The sequence below is a fragment of the Talaromyces rugulosus genome, chromosome II (assembly GCF_013368755.1).
Source record: "Talaromyces rugulosus chromosome II, complete sequence".
Lineage (NCBI taxonomy): Eukaryota > Fungi > Ascomycota > Eurotiomycetes > Eurotiales > Trichocomaceae > Talaromyces > Talaromyces rugulosus.
Genome location: NC_049562.1, coordinates 985,931 through 1,008,963, shown reverse-complemented (window position 1 = coordinate 1,008,963; position 23,033 = coordinate 985,931). Strand labels below are relative to the sequence as shown.

At 49.8% G+C, this 23,033-nt stretch overlaps 7 protein-coding genes across 7 annotated transcripts; 3 read left to right on the top strand and 4 right to left on the bottom strand.

Moving 5' to 3' along the window:
- Nucleotides 1–657: 657 nt before the first annotated feature.
- Nucleotides 658–6,675, top strand: TRUGW13939_02808 (uncharacterized protein; the record flags this gene model as incomplete). The annotated part of the gene is made up of 3 exons (XM_035485996.1): nucleotides 658–1,088; nucleotides 1,178–6,554; nucleotides 6,613–6,675. The coding sequence occupies 3 exons, from the start codon at nucleotides 658–660 to the stop codon at nucleotides 6,673–6,675; spliced, it is 5,871 nt and encodes a 1,956-aa protein (XP_035341889.1).
- Nucleotides 6,676–7,062: 387 nt separating this feature from the next.
- Nucleotides 7,063–8,432, bottom strand: TRUGW13939_02807 (uncharacterized protein; the record flags this gene model as incomplete). Its single annotated transcript, XM_035485995.1, has 3 exons — nucleotides 7,063–7,861; nucleotides 7,923–8,364; nucleotides 8,423–8,432. 3 exons carry the CDS (start codon nucleotides 8,430–8,432, stop codon nucleotides 7,063–7,065), a joined length of 1,251 nt encoding a protein of 416 aa, XP_035341888.1.
- Nucleotides 8,433–8,954: 522 nt separating this feature from the next.
- On the bottom strand, nucleotides 8,955–9,769 carry TRUGW13939_02806 (uncharacterized protein; the record flags this gene model as incomplete). Its single annotated transcript, XM_035485994.1, has 4 exons — nucleotides 8,955–9,044; nucleotides 9,098–9,165; nucleotides 9,222–9,555; nucleotides 9,647–9,769. The coding sequence occupies 4 exons, from the start codon at nucleotides 9,767–9,769 to the stop codon at nucleotides 8,955–8,957; spliced, it is 615 nt and encodes a 204-aa protein (XP_035341887.1).
- A 471-nt stretch (nucleotides 9,770–10,240) lies between these two features.
- TRUGW13939_02805 (uncharacterized protein) lies at nucleotides 10,241–12,787 on the bottom strand (the record flags this gene model as incomplete). The annotated part of the gene is made up of 3 exons (XM_035485993.1): nucleotides 10,241–11,135; nucleotides 11,194–11,780; nucleotides 11,831–12,787. 3 exons carry the CDS (start codon nucleotides 12,785–12,787, stop codon nucleotides 10,241–10,243), a joined length of 2,439 nt encoding a protein of 812 aa, XP_035341886.1.
- A 1,372-nt stretch (nucleotides 12,788–14,159) lies between these two features.
- TRUGW13939_02804 (uncharacterized protein) lies at nucleotides 14,160–15,973 on the top strand (the record flags this gene model as incomplete). The annotated part of the gene is made up of 3 exons (XM_035485992.1): nucleotides 14,160–14,771; nucleotides 14,825–15,096; nucleotides 15,160–15,973. The coding sequence occupies 3 exons, from the start codon at nucleotides 14,160–14,162 to the stop codon at nucleotides 15,971–15,973; spliced, it is 1,698 nt and encodes a 565-aa protein (XP_035341885.1).
- Nucleotides 15,974–16,180: 207 nt separating this feature from the next.
- On the bottom strand, nucleotides 16,181–16,934 carry TRUGW13939_02803 (uncharacterized protein; the record flags this gene model as incomplete). Its single annotated transcript, XM_035485991.1, has 2 exons — nucleotides 16,181–16,765; nucleotides 16,869–16,934. The coding sequence occupies 2 exons, from the start codon at nucleotides 16,932–16,934 to the stop codon at nucleotides 16,181–16,183; spliced, it is 651 nt and encodes a 216-aa protein (XP_035341884.1).
- A 1,704-nt stretch (nucleotides 16,935–18,638) lies between these two features.
- TRUGW13939_02802 (uncharacterized protein) lies at nucleotides 18,639–22,668 on the top strand (the record flags this gene model as incomplete). The annotated part of the gene is made up of 4 exons (XM_035485990.1): nucleotides 18,639–19,304; nucleotides 19,359–20,699; nucleotides 20,759–21,457; nucleotides 22,006–22,668. 4 exons carry the CDS (start codon nucleotides 18,639–18,641, stop codon nucleotides 22,666–22,668), a joined length of 3,369 nt encoding a protein of 1,122 aa, XP_035341883.1.
- Nucleotides 22,669–23,033: the final 365 nt, after the last annotated feature.

The window sequence follows — 23,033 nt, the reverse complement described above, 5'->3', positions numbered from 1 at the left end:
GCAGGCGGACAGTGGAGGATAAAGAACACAAAGGGACATGAATGAAATTCCTGCGTGTTCTACACCCAATGCCCTTTTTTCCCCGTATTTTTCTGATGCTCATGCAGTTTTTACCGGCGCAGTGCACTGTTCTCTGACCATAGCATTATGTCATCCGGGCGCGGGCTAAGAGGGAAACTAGTGCGGAGCTCCCACCCACTACTCCTCCTGCCTTATTAGTTGCAGCCTCACATCACCACGTCGACCTCATCCATTCCATCAATGTGCTATTCTACTTGCTATTCTTCCTGTCTTGCTTGATCTACCTCAGCACTCGCAGACAGCTGGCGCTGTGAGATGCCCGTGTATCCTTACCGTGCCGAATTCCTCGCTTCTTGACTGCCTTGTACGCCTATTTCGAGCTGAACACACGACCACCTCCAATGCGAATCGTGACGAGGCCCCCTTGGACCAACAACATCGAGCCTGTGTAAGAAAACAGGCTTTGCCGAGATTCTTGATGAAATACAAATGTCCGTCCGTGCTGCCTGCGCCTGTTGACGCTCTTTTTTTTTTTTACTGACGACAGTGATAGCTTTGAATTCATTAGCAATTATTATTTCCCTACCCGAAACCCCTACCTGAGTTAGACCTGAAGTTCCCTTTTTGGCCGCAACCATGGATGGCCAAACAACTCCCCGAGTGTCTATCCTGACGTCGGACAATTTTCATAATGGCGCTGAGATATCGCGAGCCACATCACCCGGCGGCCAACCCCCCGAAACAAACGGGGCCAAAAAGGCCAGAGTCCGACCCCGGACCTATCCATACTTCCAGTATCTGCCGTATGCGACCGAGGACGATAAGCAGCGAGAAGACAACCTCCATGAGATTCTCAAATGTCTCTATGTCGCCGTCAAGGCCGGCGATTTCAGCCCTGGTGCTGTTCATTGGACCCGCGAGCTCAGAGGATGGCTTTCGCTCAAATTCGATCCCACACGGGAAGAACGAGTGAAGCTGGTGAGATTGTATTACGAATTGTCGCTTGCTCCTGGAATAGATCCCAATGTTGCCGAGAGATTTGCGAGCATGTTTATGCTTCTCACAAAGTAGGCAGTGTTTTTTTTTTTTTTTTTTTTTTTTTCCAATCGAATATCCTATTACGCGAATTTATATACTGATTTTGGATGGTTTCTAGGCGAAAACATTATCTACGCCCCGCAAAAGATCTGACCCTGGACTGGAGACCTCTGTTCAAAGAAATAAAGACCTTTGTTCTTCCCACCGAGTCCGGACTGGTGCATTCAACAAACCTGAAGCGCAACATCAAGACCCTAACCAAGCTATGCGCCTTTTCTCAGCTCTACTTCGACCCTTGCGAAGTGCCAGCCATGCTGGAAGAGTTCCTCCCACACTACACCACTTCTTTTGCCGAAGGCGCGTTCGTTGTCGTCGGGCTAATGAACCTGCTCTTGCCCACATCTCCAGGCCCAGAATCTAGAGAGGATCTGCGCCCGCAAACATATCTTCCCACATACTTCCATCTATGGTCTCTTGTCAACAGATCTAAGACCTTTGACATGAACTTTTTGGATCTTTTGTCGCGATTGGCGCGAGACTCGTTGTCTGCCTCCCATATTCCATTTTCGGAATACGGCATCTATACCAAAGAGCAATCTTCGCTCATCTTCACGGCTGTTCTCAGACTTTTGGAAATCCCAGTTGGTCAGGCTACTTCGCCATACAGTGCTCTGGTCGACATCACATCCGGCTTAGGCATCATGCTGGACCGAGATTCGCGCAAGCATCCCGTTGCCCATCATATCGCTCGATGGATTGTCATGTCATTGTCTCCCGCCTGCTTGGAGTCACAAGATTCCATCCTTGCTCAGCTCGAAGGGCTAATTCAAGCAGTCGAGACATTCTTCCACCCATCGAACTCGGGCAATTGGACCAAGACACTCGCACAGCTGGTCTACTATCTAGCCGACTTCTTCGTGATGCGTTGGAACCGCGAGCGTAGCGGTGAGATGGACATTCCTGCTGACAGGAGATTGAACGAGCCTTTAAAGAAACGCTTTGTACTGTGCTTGCGCGATGTGATATTCATGGGTATTTATGCAAAAAGCGGAACGGCCATGAACTTCTCGCTTTCGACTCTGCAAAGCTTGGCTTATTTGGAACCTCATCTTATCTTGCCTGGCGCGCTACAGAGAATATATCCTTCGATGCAGGGCTTGGTTGAGGTTCATCGAACCACATCATCGTTGAGGTCCCTCCAAGTCCTGTCCAGAATCATTGTTCGGACTAGAGGGTTTCGTTGCCACATGACGACCCTGCTCGGACTGGCTTTGCCTGGTATCGATGCGAATGATCTAGAGAAGTCAATGCATACTCTGTCTTTCATCCAGGCCGTCTGCTACAACATCCCATTCGAGGATTTGACAAAAGGACGCGATGATGTTAACTGCAGTATGCTGGCAATGCAATGGATTACCGGTGAGGTGGAAAGAATGGAAACCGAAGGAGCTAATGTTGAAATCAACTACGACACCGACCTAAGCGATGAGACTGAGGAAATGATTCTTCGCTCGTCAACTGCCGGCTTCGGCGAGTTCCTGATTTCATTCCTTGGCCGAGTCTTTACCCTTCTGGAGAATCTGCCTGATGCCTCGCGGGTGCGGAGTGGCTCGCCTGAAGAGAACGTCGTCAACACCCTCCCTGCAACTCTCATGCCTTTGTTATCTGCGCTCTCTCCGGAGCTCTACGATATGGCTTTGCAGAAGGTTGTGGACTTTGTTGCAAACCACGTCATCCACCAGGCGAGAGACGCAATGGCCTTCATCTGTAACGCAGTCTGCAAAGTGAATCCGGAAAAGGCCTTGAAGCGTTTTGTGCCTCTCTTGGTGCAAGGCATTCGGTCCGAAATTGATGAAAATGGTGCGGCTTCAACGAGAACGACTGGCTCTGAGGTTCTCCCTAGAGATCGTGCCTTGGTCTGGAACGTGAGCATGCTGAGCATGTGTGTCGTGCACGTTGGAAGTGCTGTTCTCAACCATAAGCAAGACCTTCTAGACATTGCCATCTACATGCAGGAAAAATGCAAAGGCATTCCGACCATTCACGTGTCAAATTTCATCCATCATCTGCTCCTCAACCTTACTGTCACGTACACTTTAGACTATCGTCTTTTTGAAGCCGAAGACATCAAGGATGGTATCAAAATTGAGCATTGGGGCTACCGACCAGACCCTCAAAACCTGAACATCAACTGGCATGTACCGAAACAAGAGGAAATCGAGTTTGCGGTCACTCTGTTCGAAAACCAAGCAGAAACTGCCTTGAATCAGTTGACTGCTCTGACAGACGAAACGTCCAATGTCGCCCGAGACGGAAGTGGGAAAGAATGGTCGGACGAAGTGACGAGGAAGTTGGTTTTGTTAAGACTGATCACTTCCGGTATATCGGTTCTTTTTGATCCCAAGGAGGCGGCCAAGTCGGATGATTCGTCTGAGTCAAGCGATGTCGAAATGATCGAAGCCAATGGTGATGAACCAGAAGATGAAAATGGCGATGCTCTCGACAACACCGACGAAGCGACCGTTAAGGAGACATTTAACTACCCTACCGGATATTCACTATCAGAGGGCGAACCTTTGTACAAGAAGATACATAGCATCAGGAGGCGGGCTGGTCACGTACTCCACAATGTACATCGTTTTCTCACGGAGAAGCAGGAAGACGATGTTCCATGCTTTGGAGCCTTGTACACCGCGTATAGATCCTGGTTCATCGACGTTGGTATTGAACGATCCGCCCATGTTCTAGACAGAGTCACTCGTCTACTTGCTGCCGACATACACCCCTACAAAGTCAGTGGTATCCGCAAAGATTACCCAAGACCACTCCTCATTCGGCGAGCAAACGTCTATCATATCCAACGTTTACGGCACAATGCAGCTCCTCGCCCGAGGTCAAAGGTTGACGAAATGTTATTCCTTGATCTGGCAGAATCAAGCGTCTCGCTGTACACTGACATCCGCCGGAATGCTCAGAACGCCGGCGAGTCCGCTCTGAAGGCTGTCTGGGGTTCTCGTCTACTTGTAATCCCACGTTTGCTTGAAGCACTACAAAAAGCCCTAAAAGAGAACGATCATGCACGTATCAAAGGAGCATTATATTCTTTGCTATATGGTAGCCTTGCCAAGACTGCAGGACGTCATTGGAAGTATACTCCAGTCATTGTAAGAGCCTTCATTGATGCTAGTAGTGTCGATAAGCCTTCTGTGCAGAAGCTTTGCTCGGGAGCCGTGTATCAAATCATGGACTACGGTCGCCCAATGGAGAGGATGGCTGTGCTGAATGAAGAAATTGTGAATTCAATCGCTCCACAAGAAACTGTTGATAGCAAGATAGAGCAGAAACGCTCTTCCATTAGCCAGAGGCGTGTTGCGATTGAGAAGAAAAAAGCAGACCTTGCAGAAGAGTTGGTGGGGCTAGCTCGAACCTCTCACTGGAAGATTGCCAGTCGTGCTGCAAGCATTGTCGTCAGCATGGGGCTGCGATTTGATTACATCGCAAGCGATAACCTTATCGATCTAGTCACAACGGGTTCGATTGATACACACCCAGGTCTTCGCGGAATGTACTCACAGGCCATGATTGCGTTGTTCACGATGATTGATGTGCGCGCTATATGCAGCCATAGTTACGAAAATTACATCCTTGGTAACCAGCACTTCCCCGCCAGGATAAATGTTGCTACCAAGCGATATGAACAGGGGTGGACGGAAGAGTATCTTTCTAGCTTTGCCAAGTCCGAAGCTGAATACTATGTTGATCACGACTTCCCAGGCTGGCTCGTTTGGTCAGAGAAGATGCCAGCTTACAAGTCCAATATCACAAAGGACATCGAGTATGATGAAACAGAATGGAAAGTCCGCAGTCACATGGGCAAGCTCTTTGACCGGCAGTGGTTTTCCAAATTCTTCATGTATCTAAAGCAAGAACCCCGGGACGCGTCTGCCGATAAGTTCCGTATGGCGTGTGCCATGATGCTGCTATATGTCTTTGAACTCATGTTCCGAGACGGTCTTACCGCGGCCACCTTTGATGAGATCAAAGAGGAGATTGAAATAGTCTTCGAAGATGGAAGCGATAAGCACCAGCACCGCGCCACCGCGGAAATCCTAGGCGCGTTGATCAGCTCTGTGACGGACACCGATGTGGAAAAGAGACGAATTGTGTGGGAGTATGCCTTCCCGATGGTTCGTAAGATCTTCACAGATGGCCTGACACCTGAAAATTCTGGCTACTGGACGACGTTCCTTCACATGGTTCTTCAGTGCCGTGATCCTCGCCGTGCTTGGCCCTTGGTGGACTGGCTAGCAGACTTCCGATTGGATATGTCTTCCAACGCGGCGTTCAAAGAGAGTTCGCGGATTAGCCTTCTGCATCAGTGCATTATTGATGCCGGGTGGCATTTCCAGCTGGAAAAGCCGATTGTCGCGGACTTCATAGCACACCTTGACCACCCATACAAGGGTGTTCGTGAAGCCATGGGCCATACATTGGGATCTATATACCGGACCAGGTACCATGAATCCCATCCCGACGTGGATAGTCTTGTAAAGAAACAGAGCTCGTCATCTTCCATTGGTTCCTACCCGTACGAACCATCTCCCGAGTTTTCAGCAATGATCCGAAGCGTCTTTGAGAGGCTGCGAGCGTGGCGGCATGAGCGTCAGCCCGGCCAACAGACGCCGTCATCTTACACTTCCGGAAGCAAAACTGTTCTACTTTGGCTCGACTCGACGCTCTCTTCTCATGAATGTACGCAATTAGTGCCCTTCTTTGCCGACATCTTCACGGAGGAGTTGCTTCACATGATGGATATCAAGGAAGACCCAGAGCTTCAATCTTTAGCATACCATGTTTTCAGACACTTGCCGAACATTCCTCACCCAGCAGAGTCAAACTCGCCGTTTGTTGATAATCTCATTCACATTGGGCAACAATCAACATCATGGCACCAGCGCCTTCGCGTGATGATCAACATGCAAATTATATATTTCCGCCGCTTGTTTTTGCTTTCAGCCAGCGACCGCAACAAACTATTTGAATGTATTGCGACTATGCTCCAGGACAGCCAGCACGAGGTGCGGGTTGGCGCATCAGCCACACTTTCGGGCATGATCCGATGCTCCCCCATTGCATTGCGTGATGAATATGTCAAGAAATTCCAGAAACGCTTTACCGAGACCCTGGCTAAGAACCCGCTTCCAAAGAAACCCAAGAACCACGTTGGCAGGTCATCGGCAGTATCCAGCCGCACGGCAACGCCTACGCCAGAACACACGAAGCTCATCATCGTTCGGCATGCGGCCGTCTTGGGACTCGGTGCTTTGATTCAAGCATTCCCCTATGCCAGTCCGCCACCGATATGGATGCCCGACGCGCTGACGACGCTGAGCACCAAGGCGGCCAGTGATCCTGGTGTTGTTGGCCAGAGTGTCAAGAGCATCATTAGTGAATTCAAAAAGACGAGACAGGATACATGGCACATTGATCAAAAGGTATATATACTCTCTATTCTTTTGTTGTAGAAAAGATAAGCTAACTGATTCTCCACAGGCATTCACACCAGACCAACTCGAAGACTTGGCAGGAGTGCTATGGAAGAGCTATTTTGCTTAATTATTGACTCCCCCAACACAGTTTTTGGACTGGCGGTGTAATAAAAAGATTTTGCAGAGTTGATTAATATTCCTTGTTTAAAAGAGCCGATGGTGTGTGATATAGCGAGCGAGTGAGTTGGACGATACATATCTATTATTAATCGGGGTGATTAGTTTTAATTATTATTATAACTAGTTTCGTTTTTTTATCATGTCTAGTATTCAAAATGTTGATATAGATCCTAAACTCATAGTATGATGATATATAAAAAAAAATACTATACACATGACTCGCAGCGCAGATAAGAGATCAAGCATCTCAGGTCATAATCATTGGTATAAAAAAAGGAGGAGCTATATAATTTTGTGCATGGAAAGAAACCCAAAGAGAAAAGAAAGAAGAGGTTTACTCGGCAACCCAAACGGCAGCCATACCCATTCCAGTTCCGATACACATACTCGTGACACCAATCTTCTTATTTGTGCGCTTGAGCTCAGAGAAGAGGGTGCTGACCTGGCGGGCACCGGTGCAGCCGAGAGGGTGGCCAAAGGCGATGGCGCCGCCCTTGGGGTTGATCTTCTCAATGGGAAGGCCGAGTTCCTTGACACACCAGACGGCCTGGGAGGCAAAGGCTTCGTTGATCTCGTAAATGTCGACGTCCTCCTTGGCCACACCCGCCTTTTCGAGGGCGACAGGGATGGCCTTCCAGGGGCCGATGCCCATGAGCAAGGGCTTGACGCCAACGACGCTGGACGTCACGTATTTGCCAATGATCTTCTGGCCGAGCTTCTCGGCAGTAGAGCGCTTCATCAGCAGCACGGCGGCGGCACCGTCGGATACCTGCGAGGCATTGCCAGCGTGGATGCTGCCATCCTTGGCGAACGCGGGCTTGATCTTGCCGAGCGACTCGGCGGTGATACCCTCACGGACACCGTCATCGGTCTTGACGGTAATGGTCTTTTCCTCGCCGGACTTGGGGTCGGTCCACTTGACTTCGAGGGGGTGGATTTCTTCGTTGAAGAGGCCGGCCTTTTGTGCCTTGAGGGCCTTTTGGTATGACGAGGCGGCAAAGGCATCCTGCTCGGCGCGGGTGACGCCGCGGTCCTTGGCCATTTTCTCGGAGAGGACACCCATGGGAACCTTGCAGTTGGCAGACTCAATGTGGTTTTCGAGGAGGTCAGAGAATTCGGTCACGGCGCCGGGGCTGTTCAACCATTAGCTTCTTTGTATCTCTCTCTCCATAAAAAAAAAAAAAAAATACATACCCGTATTGAAGACTCATGCTCTCAACACCAGCACCAACACCGACGTCAATAACGCCAGCCTTGATAGCATTGGCAATATCGACAACAGCCTGGAGGCCACTGGAGCATTGTCTGTTCAAGCTGCGCACGGCAGCAGTCTCGGGGAAGCCGGCCACGAGAGCAGCAGCACGGAACTCAGTGGCACCACCACCGGGAGGAAGCACAGAGCCCACAGCAATGTCCTCAACCAAGCCCGGGTCGATTCCGCTGCGGCTGATGAGGCCCTTGAAAGCTCCCACCAACAGGTCCGACGCGGCGGTGTCTTTGAATCCACCCTTGCCACCCTTTGTGATGGGTGTGCGAAGAGCGGCGGTCACGACAATGTCGTCCGGGTGCTTGTCGTGGATGCTGCTGGATTTCGAGCCAGAAAGGTGCGAAGACACCTGGGTCAGACGTTGTTGAGCTGGTTTTCACATGTCAGTGAGTGGTGCCAATACACTTGGCAAAGATGCCAGGCTTACCTTGAGACATGGTGAATAATGTGATGCAGAATATTACAAGATAGACAAATCAACAGAGTAAAAAAAAGAACAAAGTGGGAGTGAGGGAAAAAGAGAGAGGTTACGTTGCCCGGAGATCCTTTTTGTATGCTCTCGGTGCAACTACGGCCTTAGCCGGACGCGCATTATATCATCGCTCGTGAAGCTGCTGAAAAAAAGCCGAGGCTCCCGTATCAACGTTGATCCGCGCCGACTGCGGGGCACGTGACTGGCCGCGCTGACAATTTTCACATGCATGTGACACTTGCTCGGCCGGTTGTACGTCAGGATATCAGTAATTCTTAATTGCTAGTTTACTAATTGTCTAGGTGTGCAGCACCGTCTGAGGCGGGATCGTCACAATTCATGTGTCATTCATTAGATGTTGTACACTAGTATATACGGGTTAGTCAGAGTGCCGAGGAGAATACGCATGGGATAGTTCTATATCCGTGATTCATTCACCAAAGACCTGAACGACGGAGCTGAACTACACAGGTAGCAGGCCGCTGCACTATTTGTCCTCCTTGCTATCGATTTTCCTGCCCGGTGGTTGCGGCGTCGAAACAATCGAGTTGAACGTGTCGAAGAATTGTTTCCGGAACTGGATATCGATTAGCTCTTGAATATAACCAGAACATCAATCTCAATACTCACATCTTTGAATGGTTGTTCTTCATCTTCTTTGCCCCATTCCATGAAGAGCGCCGAGTATACCATGACAACTAATTTCCGTGTTAATCACACACCCATTCCTCGAAGGATGAAGAGAAGGACTCACATATAATAATACCCCATTGAGCCAACTTTGTAGCCTTCACCCACCTCGGCCGCGCATACTTGAGAGCGGCTCTTCGTCTGTATTTTCGCTCTAGTCGAAGTTGATGTTTGGGAGACAGCTTGGACATGACCGGTGGCCATTCGCGTTTGGGTTGATGAGGACTGTAATATATATGCTCTTCCTCCCCATATCCTTCTTCTGGAATTTCTTGGCTATCGTTTTCGCGTGGCGCGTTCTTGTCTTTGGAGCTTAACCGAAAGGGCGACGCCGAGTGTGATGCGGGCGTGGTGGAAAAGGCCCGCGAGGAAAGCAGCGTTAAAGCAGTCGTATGGTTCTGCATAAAATAATCAATTAGAAATTGAAAAAAAATTTAAAAATTTTGATAGCGACAACCAAACAAACACATAACAAAAAAAAATACTGACAAGAGCTGGCACTCGCAGATTCGGGCAGGCGCAAATCGCCGCTGAGCGGGTGTGTGAAAGGCGACTTGGGGTCAACCGGACAGCCAAGGATGCTATCGAGACCAGTCGACGAGGGGCTGCCATTGTGTGATGTGCTGTGCTCTGTATCCAGGGAGCTTGGTGGCGTTGAATCCGTTCAGTATTGTTGTTGCAGGTTCCAACTTCTGCGGCGACAAGGAGCTAGCTTCGATCAAGCTAAACCCTTTCTGGCAGTTACTGATATCTACTTCCACTCAACGTCTTACACACTTTTTATAGTACTAGTAGTATATATAATAAAAAAAGTGAAATCATAAATTCATTCCTCAAATCATTGTACTCCATTATGTGGTCATGCTGTTGTTCAGTCCTGCGGAGATGCAAATTCATGTAAACTCAAGGCAAACAACCTTGTCAATCAATCGTAAGCGCCATCACTGCCGTCGACACGGCGTGTAGCAGCGTATGCATGTGGATAGAAATTTCAAACCTGGAACGCCAATTCCCGACGCCAACCGTACGAACCAAAATGTATATAAAAAAAGAAAAAGAACAAAATTCGTTAGTGAGATCCTTTTAGATCCACCCACCGACATCAGATTCCCGTGCAGGTGCCTTGTTTTCAAAGTCCATGACAAGTGCCAGCTTTGGTGGCTCTTCAGCCTGCTTTTTCTGGCAACTCTTCTTGGGAGACTTGGAGGGAGATCCAGGTTCAGGGCCCTCGCGGACAAACCTGTAGTCCCATCCATCTTCACGGGCAGCAGAAACCCATGTTCTCAAACAGTCATGCACTGCTCCGTAAAACTTCTCCTTGCAGGTTCGCATGCTGCCACCCATGACTTTCTCAAAGCCGGATGCATGCAGCTCTTCCCGGAGTGTGTTTCGCTGCTCCCTCGTGGGAAAACAGGCAATCAAGCCGTTCATCAGGTCAAGATGAGAGGCAAGGTAGTTTGTTGCGTCCCATTCAACACCTCCAACATATGGGGCAGCAGGCACTGGAGGACGTGGCACAGGGAAATGTCTCGCGAGATAACTCTGTTCCTGATCATCTTCCTGGCGAGCCATGGGAATCACGTTCAGGTGGTGAAGGAAGATCCAAAACACTTCCTTGGTGACATTGGTCACTTCCTTGCTCCACACGCGATACGGCCGAGGTTGGTAGATGTTGGCGATGAACGCAACTTTCTGGTTTTCAGGGCAAGGGTCACGTAGGAAGCCGAGGATTTCAGAAGCCCTTGCAGGCATTGCCTCTACAGACGAGGTCGAGAGATAGGTAAACAAAAGACTCAAGATGATTCCTCTAGTAGTAAACTCGCTTGGTCCCTTCTTTTCCTCGTCAAACAACATGCTTAGCAGTGCTGGGAAGAGATCTTTGGCTACGGTGGCTAGTCTCTGCAAAGCCAACGATGTCGTGCAGAGAGCCTTGAGACAAAGCAAAGTTTCGTGAAGCAAGTTGTCTTCGTGTTCCTCTCTGAAAAAGAAGTAAGCAATTGTCGTTGTAAATTCGTAGGAAAAGAAAGTTAACATACCTCCACTCGACTTTCATAATACGATACAGAAGCTGGATGACTTCGTCCATGCCGCCATCAGCAATAAATGAGTCAACCCAAGCCACAGTCTCATTTCTGAGAAGTAGTCGCAGTTTGTGAAGCTTTCCGACCTCAACCAATTCCGGCTTCTGAACTTCTCGCATATAGTGAATGAAGTCAGCTGGATCGGCTGCTGTGTCGGTGTGGGCTGTAGTCTGCAGAGATGTGGCCGAGGTAGATGCACCCGGCAGCATGGAAGAATAGGGACGCCCGAGATCGCTCGACTTTGGGCGTTTGATAGAGCTAGCACTGTCTGACTTTTGATGTTTCTTGGGGGATGAATCGCCTTTGGATACACTGAAGGGCGACCGAGCCCTAGACCGAGAGCGCGCGCTCTTGTCCGGACTGTGAATCGAATTAGGGCGAGTGTCTTTTCTCCCACGGCGACCGGCACTGTCAAATGTGCTTGACGTGGCCGAATTGGGGCAAGAGCCGTCGGTGCGGTTCTTTTGGATGAAGTCGGCTTTGATGTTTGTATCCAACGAACGCATTTTGTCTCGCATGTTCTGGGGGATGTTGCGTGCATCCTATACACAGTTAGTTTTCTATTACTTAGGATAGAACCAGTAGTGCTTACCAAGAGCTTTTCGAATTCGCTCTCAATCTGTTTGGAGTCAACCGATCTTCTGGTTCCAGCTTCCTTTGCATTGAAAGCTGAAACGGCAGCCATGACGCGGTTGCTCCCCGGATTGGAGCTTCTCTTCGAGTCTTGGCTGGAGCGAACATCTCCAAATCCCTGATTCTGGACTTGCTTCTCGACATTACGTTGTTTGTCAGAGGGTATCCGCTGTATGTGACCCAGCATCTCTCGCATCTTGGTTGTTCCGGACGAGATATAATCGGACTTTGGGCGAGGTTTTGTGACGAGAGTAGGCTGGTGGTAGTCGTAAAAGTTCCGCTGTTTGGAAGGGTCATAATTCTTCGGTGTGTATAACGAGACCTCCTCTTCCAGTGACCGACCATGGTCCGGCACACTTACGCTGCCAGATGCATCTTCCAGCGGCTGTGTTGCGAATTGAGCCCAGATTGGAGGAGAAAAGTCCGACTTTGGACGCTGGTTTTCCCTTTCTTTGGTCTCGTTTGGCGGCTCACCCTTTCGTCCTCGGTAAGACCGTTTCAAAATGGCGGACAAGCTGGTTGAGGACTTGACCTTCTTCATCGTCCGTTCCAAGGATCCCTCTTCCGGCGAATCCGGGGACCGGGTGTCCTTCTTCTCACGCTCACCGATCAAAGCCTTTAGAGAAACAGAGCTTTTGGTTTTGTGGTGTAGCTTGTCCCCTTTGCGGCTGGGGCGAGAGCTACCTCCGGCATCTCGATTGTGTGCCCTCTCCCCCAGTGGTAGAGCATGAGGGTGATCTGCCGGGAGAAAGCCGGCAGCACCCAAAGAGTCGTTCCCTGGTGCATTGGAACGTGCCAGCAGAGCGTCTCCAGCAGAGGGAGACCTCTTGTGTGCTCTCGACGACAAGAAGGACCGCAGCCCGGATGGCTTGCTGGTCTCGTCGAAGATGGCCGGGGGTTGGGCGTACGAAGCCATGACGCGTGCTATGACAGACTGGTTGGGGTCAGCGGACATACATGGATAGATAGTCGACGATTGAGTACATACTGTCTCAATAACGTTTCACAGCAATCCAACTCGAGCTGTGTTGAACTGCACTCAATCACTCACTACCAACACACCAAACCGACTTGCAGCAAATAAAAGAGACGAGAATATAAGAGGAGAGAAGAGAAGTGAAGAAAGCAGATGGTCAAGAAGGGAAAACGCGAGGAAGAGAAAAGACCATCGCTGGCGACGAGAAAGACGAGAAAGACGAGAGGAGGACGAGGACGAGGAAACAATTAACCCGACGCAGCAGTCAGATGACTGAGATATGCACGGCCACCGCAATCATAACAAGATTGATTAGAGCTGCGGAGCTAGGAGAAGCTCAAAGTTCCGGCCCCGTGCGCGTAAACAGTGGTGGGGCTGCGTTGTCGGGGGCAACGCCTATCGATACCAACGTTTTTACATATTAAGCTGTAGTATTAATATATTTATATTGCAGTAAACCGTCGTTGTTTCAACTTTTATTCCAATCTTTTCTGTCGGCAGTGAGATGAGCCGGATTCAGTCAACCGATATATCGACCAATTTATTACCACATATTATTGCTTCCTACGATCCTTTTAATACCATTCCTACCCCTAGTTAACTAATAGCATCATAATAGTGTAGTCTGATAAAAAAAAATAAAAAAATAAAAAACATGACATCGATCATACTACTTGCATATTATTGCAAGGTCCAGCTGACGCAATGCTTGGGTGCCCAACGACATGTCATCTCGCAGCAACATCGAGCCTGGGGTTAACTCTACCCCGTATTCTGACCTGTTCTCAATTCGTTGTTCACCAAGTAGAAATTCATTGCAGCCAATCTCTTGGACACCTGGAGTCGGACAGCCATCAATTGATCATTCAATGCAGATATCGTGCAGGCAAGATATCGGATGAAGTTGGGCTCGGAAGCCACACAGCAAGGACATACAAGTATGCACGCAGTCGGCTGCGGGAGGCGTCGGCGTTCGCAATAGAACCAAGCACCAGCCCAGTCTTACGACACAAATGCAGTGCGACTATGAAATAATATTACTTTCACTTTTCGATTTTCGTGCCATGTCGATGCGCGGTGGAAACCGGCGATCGGCAAAGAGCCACACGGGCCGATTCGGGCTCGGCAGTAAACCTTGGAGACTGACTTCATCTTGTTCTCGTGATACGTGATACTTGAACCACCTGCAATCCACAACCAACCACTTTTACTGCAACTCCAGGACATATCTCACTACGCAGGCAGCCCGATTAATAGAACCCTCGACGCTGCCTGTCTCGACCCATTTTTCTACTCCTACCAGCCATGCATCATGAATCAAACATCGCGAACTGACGATGTGGTCGACCACCCCGGATGGAACCAGAATCCGCCGCTGCTCAGTGCAGAAGAGACCACGAGGCAGGACCTTAACGGCATCGTCAATCTACGAGAGCAAAGAGACCACACCCTACAGAATACAGACGCCCGAGAAACGCCGACCCAGATAGACGTCGTTCAGCCCCAGGATGAAAATGCAGAAACGACTCCTCCGAGCAAGAACGAAGACGCTGCGAATGCCGACAACCAGCCGCAGAAACGGGCCAGGGCTGCGACGCTCAAGCTCTCGATTCGTCGCTTTCTCCGCCCTTTCGTCAAGTTTGCTTCGTTCGTTGGGCCTGGCTTCCTGGTGGCCGTCGCCTATATCGACCCCGGAAACTATGCCACCGATGTTGCGGCCGGGGCAGAGAGCAGATATGCTCTTCTCTTTGTCGTCCTAATGTCGAACCTCTTTGCCGTCTTTCTGCAGACGTTGTGTATCAAGCTGGGCAGCGTCACCGGCCTCAGCCTGGCCGAAAATTGTAGAGTACACCTGCCAAAATGGATGAACATGGCGCTCTACATATTGGCAGAGTCTGCTATTGTCGCCACAGATATTGCCGAGGTGCGAATTCATCCTTGTTAATACGTTCTGAAATAATACTAACTATTTCATAGGTGATTGGCTCCGCCATTGCGCTGAACTTGTTGTTGAAGATTCCTTTAGTAGCGGGATGCGTCATCTCCTTGGTCGATGTGCTCTTTCTTTTGATTTTTTACCAACCGAATGGGTCAATGTGGGGCCTTCGTGCTTTCGAATTCTTCGTCATCCTCCTCGTTGTTTCCGTGGTGATCTGCTTCTGTATCCAGCTCTCTCTGATCAAAGAGCAGTCCGTGGGCACGGTTCTCCGAGGCTATATTCCTTCAGCAGCCGTCGTGCGAGGCTCAGGGTGAGTTCAACCACAACTTTGGATATGTTACATGAAGCTTGAGACTAATTTTATATATACTAGTATCTATCAGAGTTGCGGTATCCTCGGAGCTACGGTCATGCCACACTCCTTGTTCCTGGGCAGCGGTGCTGTCCAGCCGCGTCTGAGAGAATATGACAGGGGAAAAGGCTATATTGAAGCAGACAACGGTGAGGAAGATGATGTAGACTGGCGTCCCTCCCTCCAAGCGATACGCAGTTGTATGAATTATTCCATTGTGGAACTTGCGCTATCACTATTCACATTTGCACTCTTCGTCAACAGCGCCATCTTGATTGTTGCCGGGGCTGCTCTCTACGGAACCCCGGGCGCTGGAAACGCGGACCTGTTTGGCATACACCGGCTTCTATCGCAGTCCATCGCCCCGGCAGCAGGCACCATCTTTGGACTGGCTCTGCTGCTTTCTGGCTTGTCTGCGGGCATTGTCTGCACTATCGCAGGGCAAATGATCAGCGAGGGCATGATCCAATGGACATGCCGACCCTGGATTCGCCGACTGCTCACTCGCGCTATCAGCATTGTCCCCGCAGTCATTATCGCCGCTGCCATTGGGAGAGACGGACTGAACACGGCTTTGACGGCATCCCAGGCCGTTCTGAGCGTGATCCTCCCGTTCGTGACGGCGCCGCTGGTGTACTTTACTTGTCGCAATAAATTCATGACTGTCGGGGCGTCAAGAGATACGTCAGTTGACTCGGGGCATAATGAAGTGCAGCCGGAGGAGGTCAAAATGCGAAATAGCTGGCCTGTCTCTGCGCTGGCCATCGCCATATGGCTAGCCATTACCATTATGAACGTTGCCTTGCTGGTGTTGGTTGGACTTGGACTGGCATAGGAAAACGTGTCCTTTTTTTAAAAAAGGAATCTGGAAAAAAAAAAAAACTTCATGACTTTTTGATGACTGATGTATATATGACTAAACGCTATTGATTGCGAATACAACTTGGAAATAATTAAACTGACGACGTTGAATATCATGCTGAGGCTCAAAAAAAAGGGACAAAATCATTGCGATATCGTAATTAATAACCATTAACCTTGGTTAGCCAACTCCACCAGCGGCCTCTTTGACCTTGCCTTGTTCAGGAGGCTCGTCGATAAAGGTTGGCGGCGCAACCTCGTCCTGCATAAAGCTCGGCATGGCTTCCTCACCCAGCTGGCTCTCAAACATGGTTTCTTCGCCTAGGGCCTCCAGCTCGGCGTCCAGGTCGGCCTCGTCTACGTCCTCGGGGATATCGTAGGCGCGCGAGATGCTCTCGTTAATCTCATTCCCAACCTCCATCAAATCCGCCATTTCGTCCTGCATACGCTCGATCTTGTCAATGTCGATCTTCCCATACTGCTTCTTCAGCGTCTTGGTTGTCGTCTTCATCGCGTCGACCGTAGTCATGACGTTCTTGAGGTTGTCCTGCATCATGTTTGCCTGCTCCATATTCCATGATTGTTGTGACAGCTGGTCGCGCTGCGCCTCGTACTGCTTCCGCCGCTGCAGCACTTTGAGTGCCTTTTGCCGCAGGGCGTTTTTGCCCGGCCCATCGCGCATTTTCGCGAGGCGGGATTGGTATGTGGATAGCTCGGAATTGAGCGCGGCGAGCTTGACGTCGATGCTGGATGCCCGGTTATCGACCTGTTCTGTCCGTTAGAAAAGAAAAGCTTGTGAACGCGGGGTTTATGCCTGTGGCGGGGGGAGGGAGGGACGGAACAAGCTGCCATCAGCCGAGGCTTCGTACATTTGAAATGGCTGAATCAAGAGTTGGCTTGGGCGCCGTGTTCTTGGAGCCGAAGAGGCGATTCATTTTCGCGATATCTGCCTGTCGCCTGGGAACGCGCTCTCCCCTCCAGGGACGACCTCTCAGCTAGCTGTGCGGTGGTGTTTGTGTTTGGTAGTGGATCGCTGCGGCGAGGCGATGTGTTTCTTGCTGGCAGTCCAGTCAAGTAGATGCTGTAGCGTTTCTGTGCATATAGAAAGCAATATCAAGCAACGAATCCTTCAAAGAGGAGCGTCTGGTTCTGAGCAGAAGATGCTCGAGAGCCAAAGATGGCGACGTCAGGCTCCGCTTTCGGTCGACAGGCGCACGTGATTGGCCGCGGCCTCAAGGCAACAAGAGCGACATGGATGTATCATATAGATCATGATAACAATAATAACAACTAATAATAGTATTCAAACTATAGCGCTGGCCGTGTCATTGTAAAGTCACTAGTACAAGTTTCTAGTTAACTATGTAGTTTGTTGGCTGTTGTCTGTTTTGGTACATACTCCATCCTAGTGTTTATTAGTACTACAACGCAGCCCCTCCATGACCAGGAGCCAAAAAAGAAAGAAAAAAGAAAATAATGTAACACTTCACTGTTTAAACAATAATAGTAACTAATAATAAACAGTATCCGCCCTATGCGCAATGCGAGGCTGCGTGGCCCCGGGCGGCGCGAGCCGGTCTCGTGCAGGCCTGAAGACGCTCTCGGCTCCCGAAAGCCCCTTCCAGAACCACACTACCACTCACTACCTTCTTAGATTCTTCTTGCTGAATATTCATTCCTGCCATCTTGTTGTTAATCAATAATACCTCCCAGCCAGCAGCGGCCGGTTACGCCCCCCCTTTCCTATATCCGACTTGTTTTCTGTCGACCGTCGACCTCTGTCCGGTTTTGCCTCTGTTCGCTTGCGTGATCCGAGACCACCACTTGGCTCAGTACGTACCACCACGCTCCCCCGCCCCAACGCCAGCTTCATCGGTCTCTCCTCCCCAGAAAGCTCACCACTCGTCGAGCGACCAGTCTGTCATAACTGTACCCGGCTCGGGGTGTCACATATCGCTCACTGTACTGACTGGCCCTGGTTGCATCGTCCAGATTGCCCTGGTTGCCGTCAAAACAGCACCGATAAATGCCACGCTAACGACTCTCGTCGACCTCCCGATACCCTCTCCTCTCCTCTCCTCTCTTCTCTCCACGGCATCCCTGGTCGATCTTTCCGCCAGTTCTCTTCATTGTCGCTCCCTTGACATCTGACGGTACGAACCTCCGCTCCGGCCCCCCTCAGGCTGCTGTATTGCCGCGCCAGGCAAGAAACATTGTCGTGTGAAAGTAGTAACTAGCTGTGCTGACTCTCCCACCTCGGCAGCGCGCGGTCGCTCGGATTCTGTCCTTTTCCTGTTATTAATCCTTCTCTTTCTGTCCGGCCACGAATAACGAAGAGCATACGACGACATAATACTTTTCCCCGCCAGCATTACCCGGCTTGTACCACTATCATCCCTAGAGAGCTTCCGCTAGATCCATATATCCATCGATTGACTGCATCCGACAGCGCGCATAGACAACAGCATCATCATCACGGTCCGGTTACACGACAGGGAAATAGCAACAGCAACGACAACACAATAACGACCCTCTTTCTCTCTCTCCCTCTGTATCTGTCTCTCTCGCACGCGCAAGATACCCTCCGCCCTTACGTCCATGATTTTATTTCCCCATTATCATTTGCTAGATAATTCACAATGTTTTGGCGATTCGGGGGGTACGCAACCATTTCCACGGTCGATACCCTACTGGACAAGCCCGATGTCAGCCTCGAGGAGCTATTGGATGAGGCGGAGCTTATCTCCGAGCTCAAACAACACAACACGAAGCTCATTGAGTATTTACGCGAAGACCACATCTTGAAACGATTGATGGAATATGTCGTTGCCCCGCCACTGATCAACGAAGAAGATGACGACGACGCCGCCGATGAGCCTGATTCAGCTGCTCGACAAGGCGATGACGAACCAAGCGAAGAGAAGGAGAAGCATGATCTACTGGACCCGGAAGACCTCGATAGAGCCGAAAAGCAACGCTCAAAGTTTGCCTACATTGCCTGCGAGATTCTCTCGTCCGAGACATGGTCGATTTTGGAATCCATTATGCTCAATGAGGCTTACCTTCGAGACTTTTGGGCCTTTGTGAAGCGGCCGGCACCGTTGGACTCGCTCCAAGCGGGCTACTTCACTAAGGTCAACGAAGTCCTCTTCGACAAGAAGACTGAGGAAATGTTGGATTTTTTCAAGTCCTTACCCGACATTATTCCTTCCATTCTCCAGCACATTGATAATCCTATGGTCATGGATTTGCTCTTGAAGATTATCAGTCTGGAGAAAGTGGAAGGCGGCCAAGGAATCGTAGATGTAAGTCTTTTCTTTTTTTTTTTTTTTTGAAGACATATGCTAATAACTCTGCAGTGGCTCAAGAATAAGGATTTAATTCCCACGCTCCTCTCGTATATATCTTCCGACTATCCAACTTCGGTACAGACCTCCGCTGGTGACTTCCTCAAGGCGATCATCACTATTTCTGCCAACGCCACGCAAAGTGAACAGTCCTGCATCGGCCCCAACAGCCTCACCCGACAGTTGGTATCGGCTGAACGCGTGGAACAGCTCATTCGGCTTATGCTGCTGGGAGGAAACTCGCTTACTGTTGGTGTCGGTATTGTCATTGAAGTAATCCGCAAGAATAACTCGGACTATGACCCCGATACTGCCGGTGGTCCCGATTCCTCGCCAAGTCTATACGACCCTATCTACCTGGGAATCCTACTCCGCCAGTTTTCGACTCATATCCCAGACTTCATGGATTTGATTGTCAGTCCTAAGCACTCGGTAATCGTGGATGGCAAGGCTACAATGGTAGATCGTGGACAGCTCAAGGCTTCTTGGGGCAACAAAATTGAGCCTCTGGGCTTCGATCGCTTCAAGACGTGCGAGCTGATGGCAGAGCTCCTTCATTGCAGTAACATGGGGTTGCTGAACGAGGTCGGTAGTGAGGAATATATTCGACAGCGCGATCTTGAACGGGAAATGCTTGTGAGACAAGGCGCTTTTGATATTAACAGGGATCACGATTCTAGCGCTGAATATAATGAGAATGAGGGTGATTTCGGACAAGATTCTACTGCCGAGTCCCAGTCTAGAGCCCCCGGTGCGGCGAATCCTAGCGATGATGACGGTTTTGAAGATGTCTCTTCTTCCGGAGTTTTGGTTGAGGGCGCAGATGCGGCTGCAAGGAACACGAATACAGCAGCCAAGCAAACTGAAGGGCACACCCAACCACCTGGGCTGCACATTGAAGACAGTATTGTTGAAGAAACCTTGAATGATCTGTCTGGTAGCTCCAAGATCGAGTCTTCGACTCCCATTGAGCCCTCCGTCGGCCCCTTGTCACCTACCGAGGCCGGCGTCACTGAAAAAGTGGGCGAAATCGCTTTAGAAAATCAAAGCTCGGCTGTGAATATACCGGCCGGGGCAACAAGCCAGCAATCGCCAGTGTTGTCTCCCCACGCCGAGGACACGCCTGCGCCATTGTTTGCTCCTCCAAACCAAGAAGAGCAAGACGTGCAAGCTGTTCCGGATAATACATCGACTGAAACGCCTGTGGGAACTGAGACTCCCGGCAATGTTGACAGTAATCCCATCGAAGACGAGTACACCCCTCAGATTCAATACGATGCTCCTGGACAGCCTGTAGTGGGTGACTTTTTGAAAATTCAGTTTGTGGAGCACAAGGTTGTTCCTACTATTCTGGTAAGTCTTTTTTTTTTCTGTCTTTTAAATTCCAGGCAATCAATCTGACTTTTTACCAGGGATTTTTCTTCCGGTTTCCTTGGAATAACTTCCTACATAATGTGGTCTACGACGTTGTTCAACAAGTCTTCAATGGGCCGATGGATCGCGGTTTCAATCGATCACTAGCTATAGATCTGTTTCATACCGGAAGCATTACAGAAAGGATTGTGGAAGGCCAAAAACGCAGTGATGAATCTCAATCTACGAGAAATATGAGACTAGGATATATGGGCCATCTAACTTTGATAGCCGAGGAAGTCGTCAAATTTACTGAACGACACCCGCCTGAGATCCTCTCCCAAACGGTCATGGACAAAGTGCTCCATAATGATTGGATTGAGTACGTCGAGAGTACCTTATCTGAGACACGAGAACGTGACAATGCTATTTTGGGTGGCGTGCGCCCCGACATAATGGGCCATCGCCAAGCTGTTATGAATGCCGTTGGCACGGCGCAAGGACTGACTGGGTCCAATGCTCTCGCAAACGCCGGATTGAATGGGGGGGGTGGAGGAGGCAATGGGTATAGCTTCGAGAATTTCGATTCAATGACTCATGGAAGTGCCTCTAGCGGAGCTTTCGGTCTGGGAGGCAGCAGTTCTCTTTTGAGCGGATTCGGAAGCTCCAGTGACGACGAAGACGAGGATATGGAGGACCAAGATGACGAGGACCTCAGGGATACGACAGACAGCACCGCAGGCGGCGGATCCGAAAATGTGGGTGATTTTCTTCTTACAGATATTGAAATGGATGGACTATAACGACAATGATCCTGTCGGGCTATGTTTTGGGCTTGCTGCTTTTTTCTTGAAACCCTGTTTTTCACTGCACCGGGGACACGGCGATGAAAAGAGAGGAAGAAGATCGCGAGGTATTGCTTGGGATGTGTTTCTCGGGGGGGGGGCACTTGAGGGAATATTGTCTATTAACTCCGGTGCTTTTTATATTGAAAGCAACTTGGGCTCTCTTGTGCCGCTCCTTGAGAATGTGTCACATCTCTGTTTGCACTAAGTAGATAGGCCGACACCTCTCGGGGCTTTTTGTCTCCGCAAGGGTCTGCCCAGTCCACTTGCCTCTAGTCGCATCTCTTCCTCCCTTGCTGAATCAAAGTGACAAGTTGGAGCATCACAAGCACTTGCATAGTTAGACGGTTATTTGATTTGTTATTGGCCGCTTTTTCTGTCTTTCTTTTTCTCAACAATATCCTCTAGGTGTTCGATCTTTATATCTTGCAGCATGCTAACGTGTCTCTGGTATGTTGCAGGTGTCAAGCTCGTCGAGCCAGCCTATTCCAATACTTGCTCCCCCTCCTGCCCCTCTGAATATTGTACCATCACGGGCACGACGTCAATTAGCTGCACGGTTGGCCCTGCATAAACAGCAAGCCGAGGCCGCGCAGAATTCTGAGGGCTCGTCAAGAGCAAACGATGTGCATGAAAATGACGAGCAGTGGCAATCGAATCCGTTTGTCATTGCCGGCTTGGAAGACGACAACACTGCCTCTGCGGGACCCGCCGCGACCGAATTCACAGCGGTCGAGAGTAATGAAAGCCCACCTTCACCGACATTTCACACCGGGTTCACGCCCCCCAAGTCGCCCTCCACCAATTCTTCCGACGAAGCAGCCGAGGAGGTGAACGAGACTGTGCGGCGCAAGGTCCGAGTTCCTCTCGAGGTCGATGACGATGATGACGAGTACGGCGAGTTCCGATCTGGCGATATAAGAGACTCGGACGAGGAAGAGGAAGCCATTATCAACGAATCACTCGGCTATTCAAGTTTCTTTGGGCCTAGTCGGTACGGCGGATACAACCGGCCTTATGGAAGAGATGGATTTGACGATGACGAGGGCAACGACAGCAGTGATGGAGAAGACGGGCTGGTTGAAATCTTAGTACCTGGCCGAAAATCGACCTCGTCGAATTAACACTGCGTGTCATGCATGTCCTTTTGTTTTTGTCTTTTCTTTTTTTTTTTCAACGGCCATGGTGTACATCATATTCGTACGGCATTTGATTTTATGTTTTTTCATGAGGCATGGGCGAGTCGTGTTGGTTGTGTTTAATGCAGAAGGTTGCAAGGATGGAGGAGGATCGATTGTGTGTGCGATATAACGTTCATATACCACTGTACATTAGTTTGTTTGCAAGGAAGTCTGTTTTTTCATGCGTGAAATTGGTCGCAAATATATTGACATTACATGTAAAATTCAAATATCGCTACGTTTAGTAAACAGAACCACGTCATGTACAAGAAAAAAGTGGAACGGAAGTGTAAAATTCATGTGGAGTA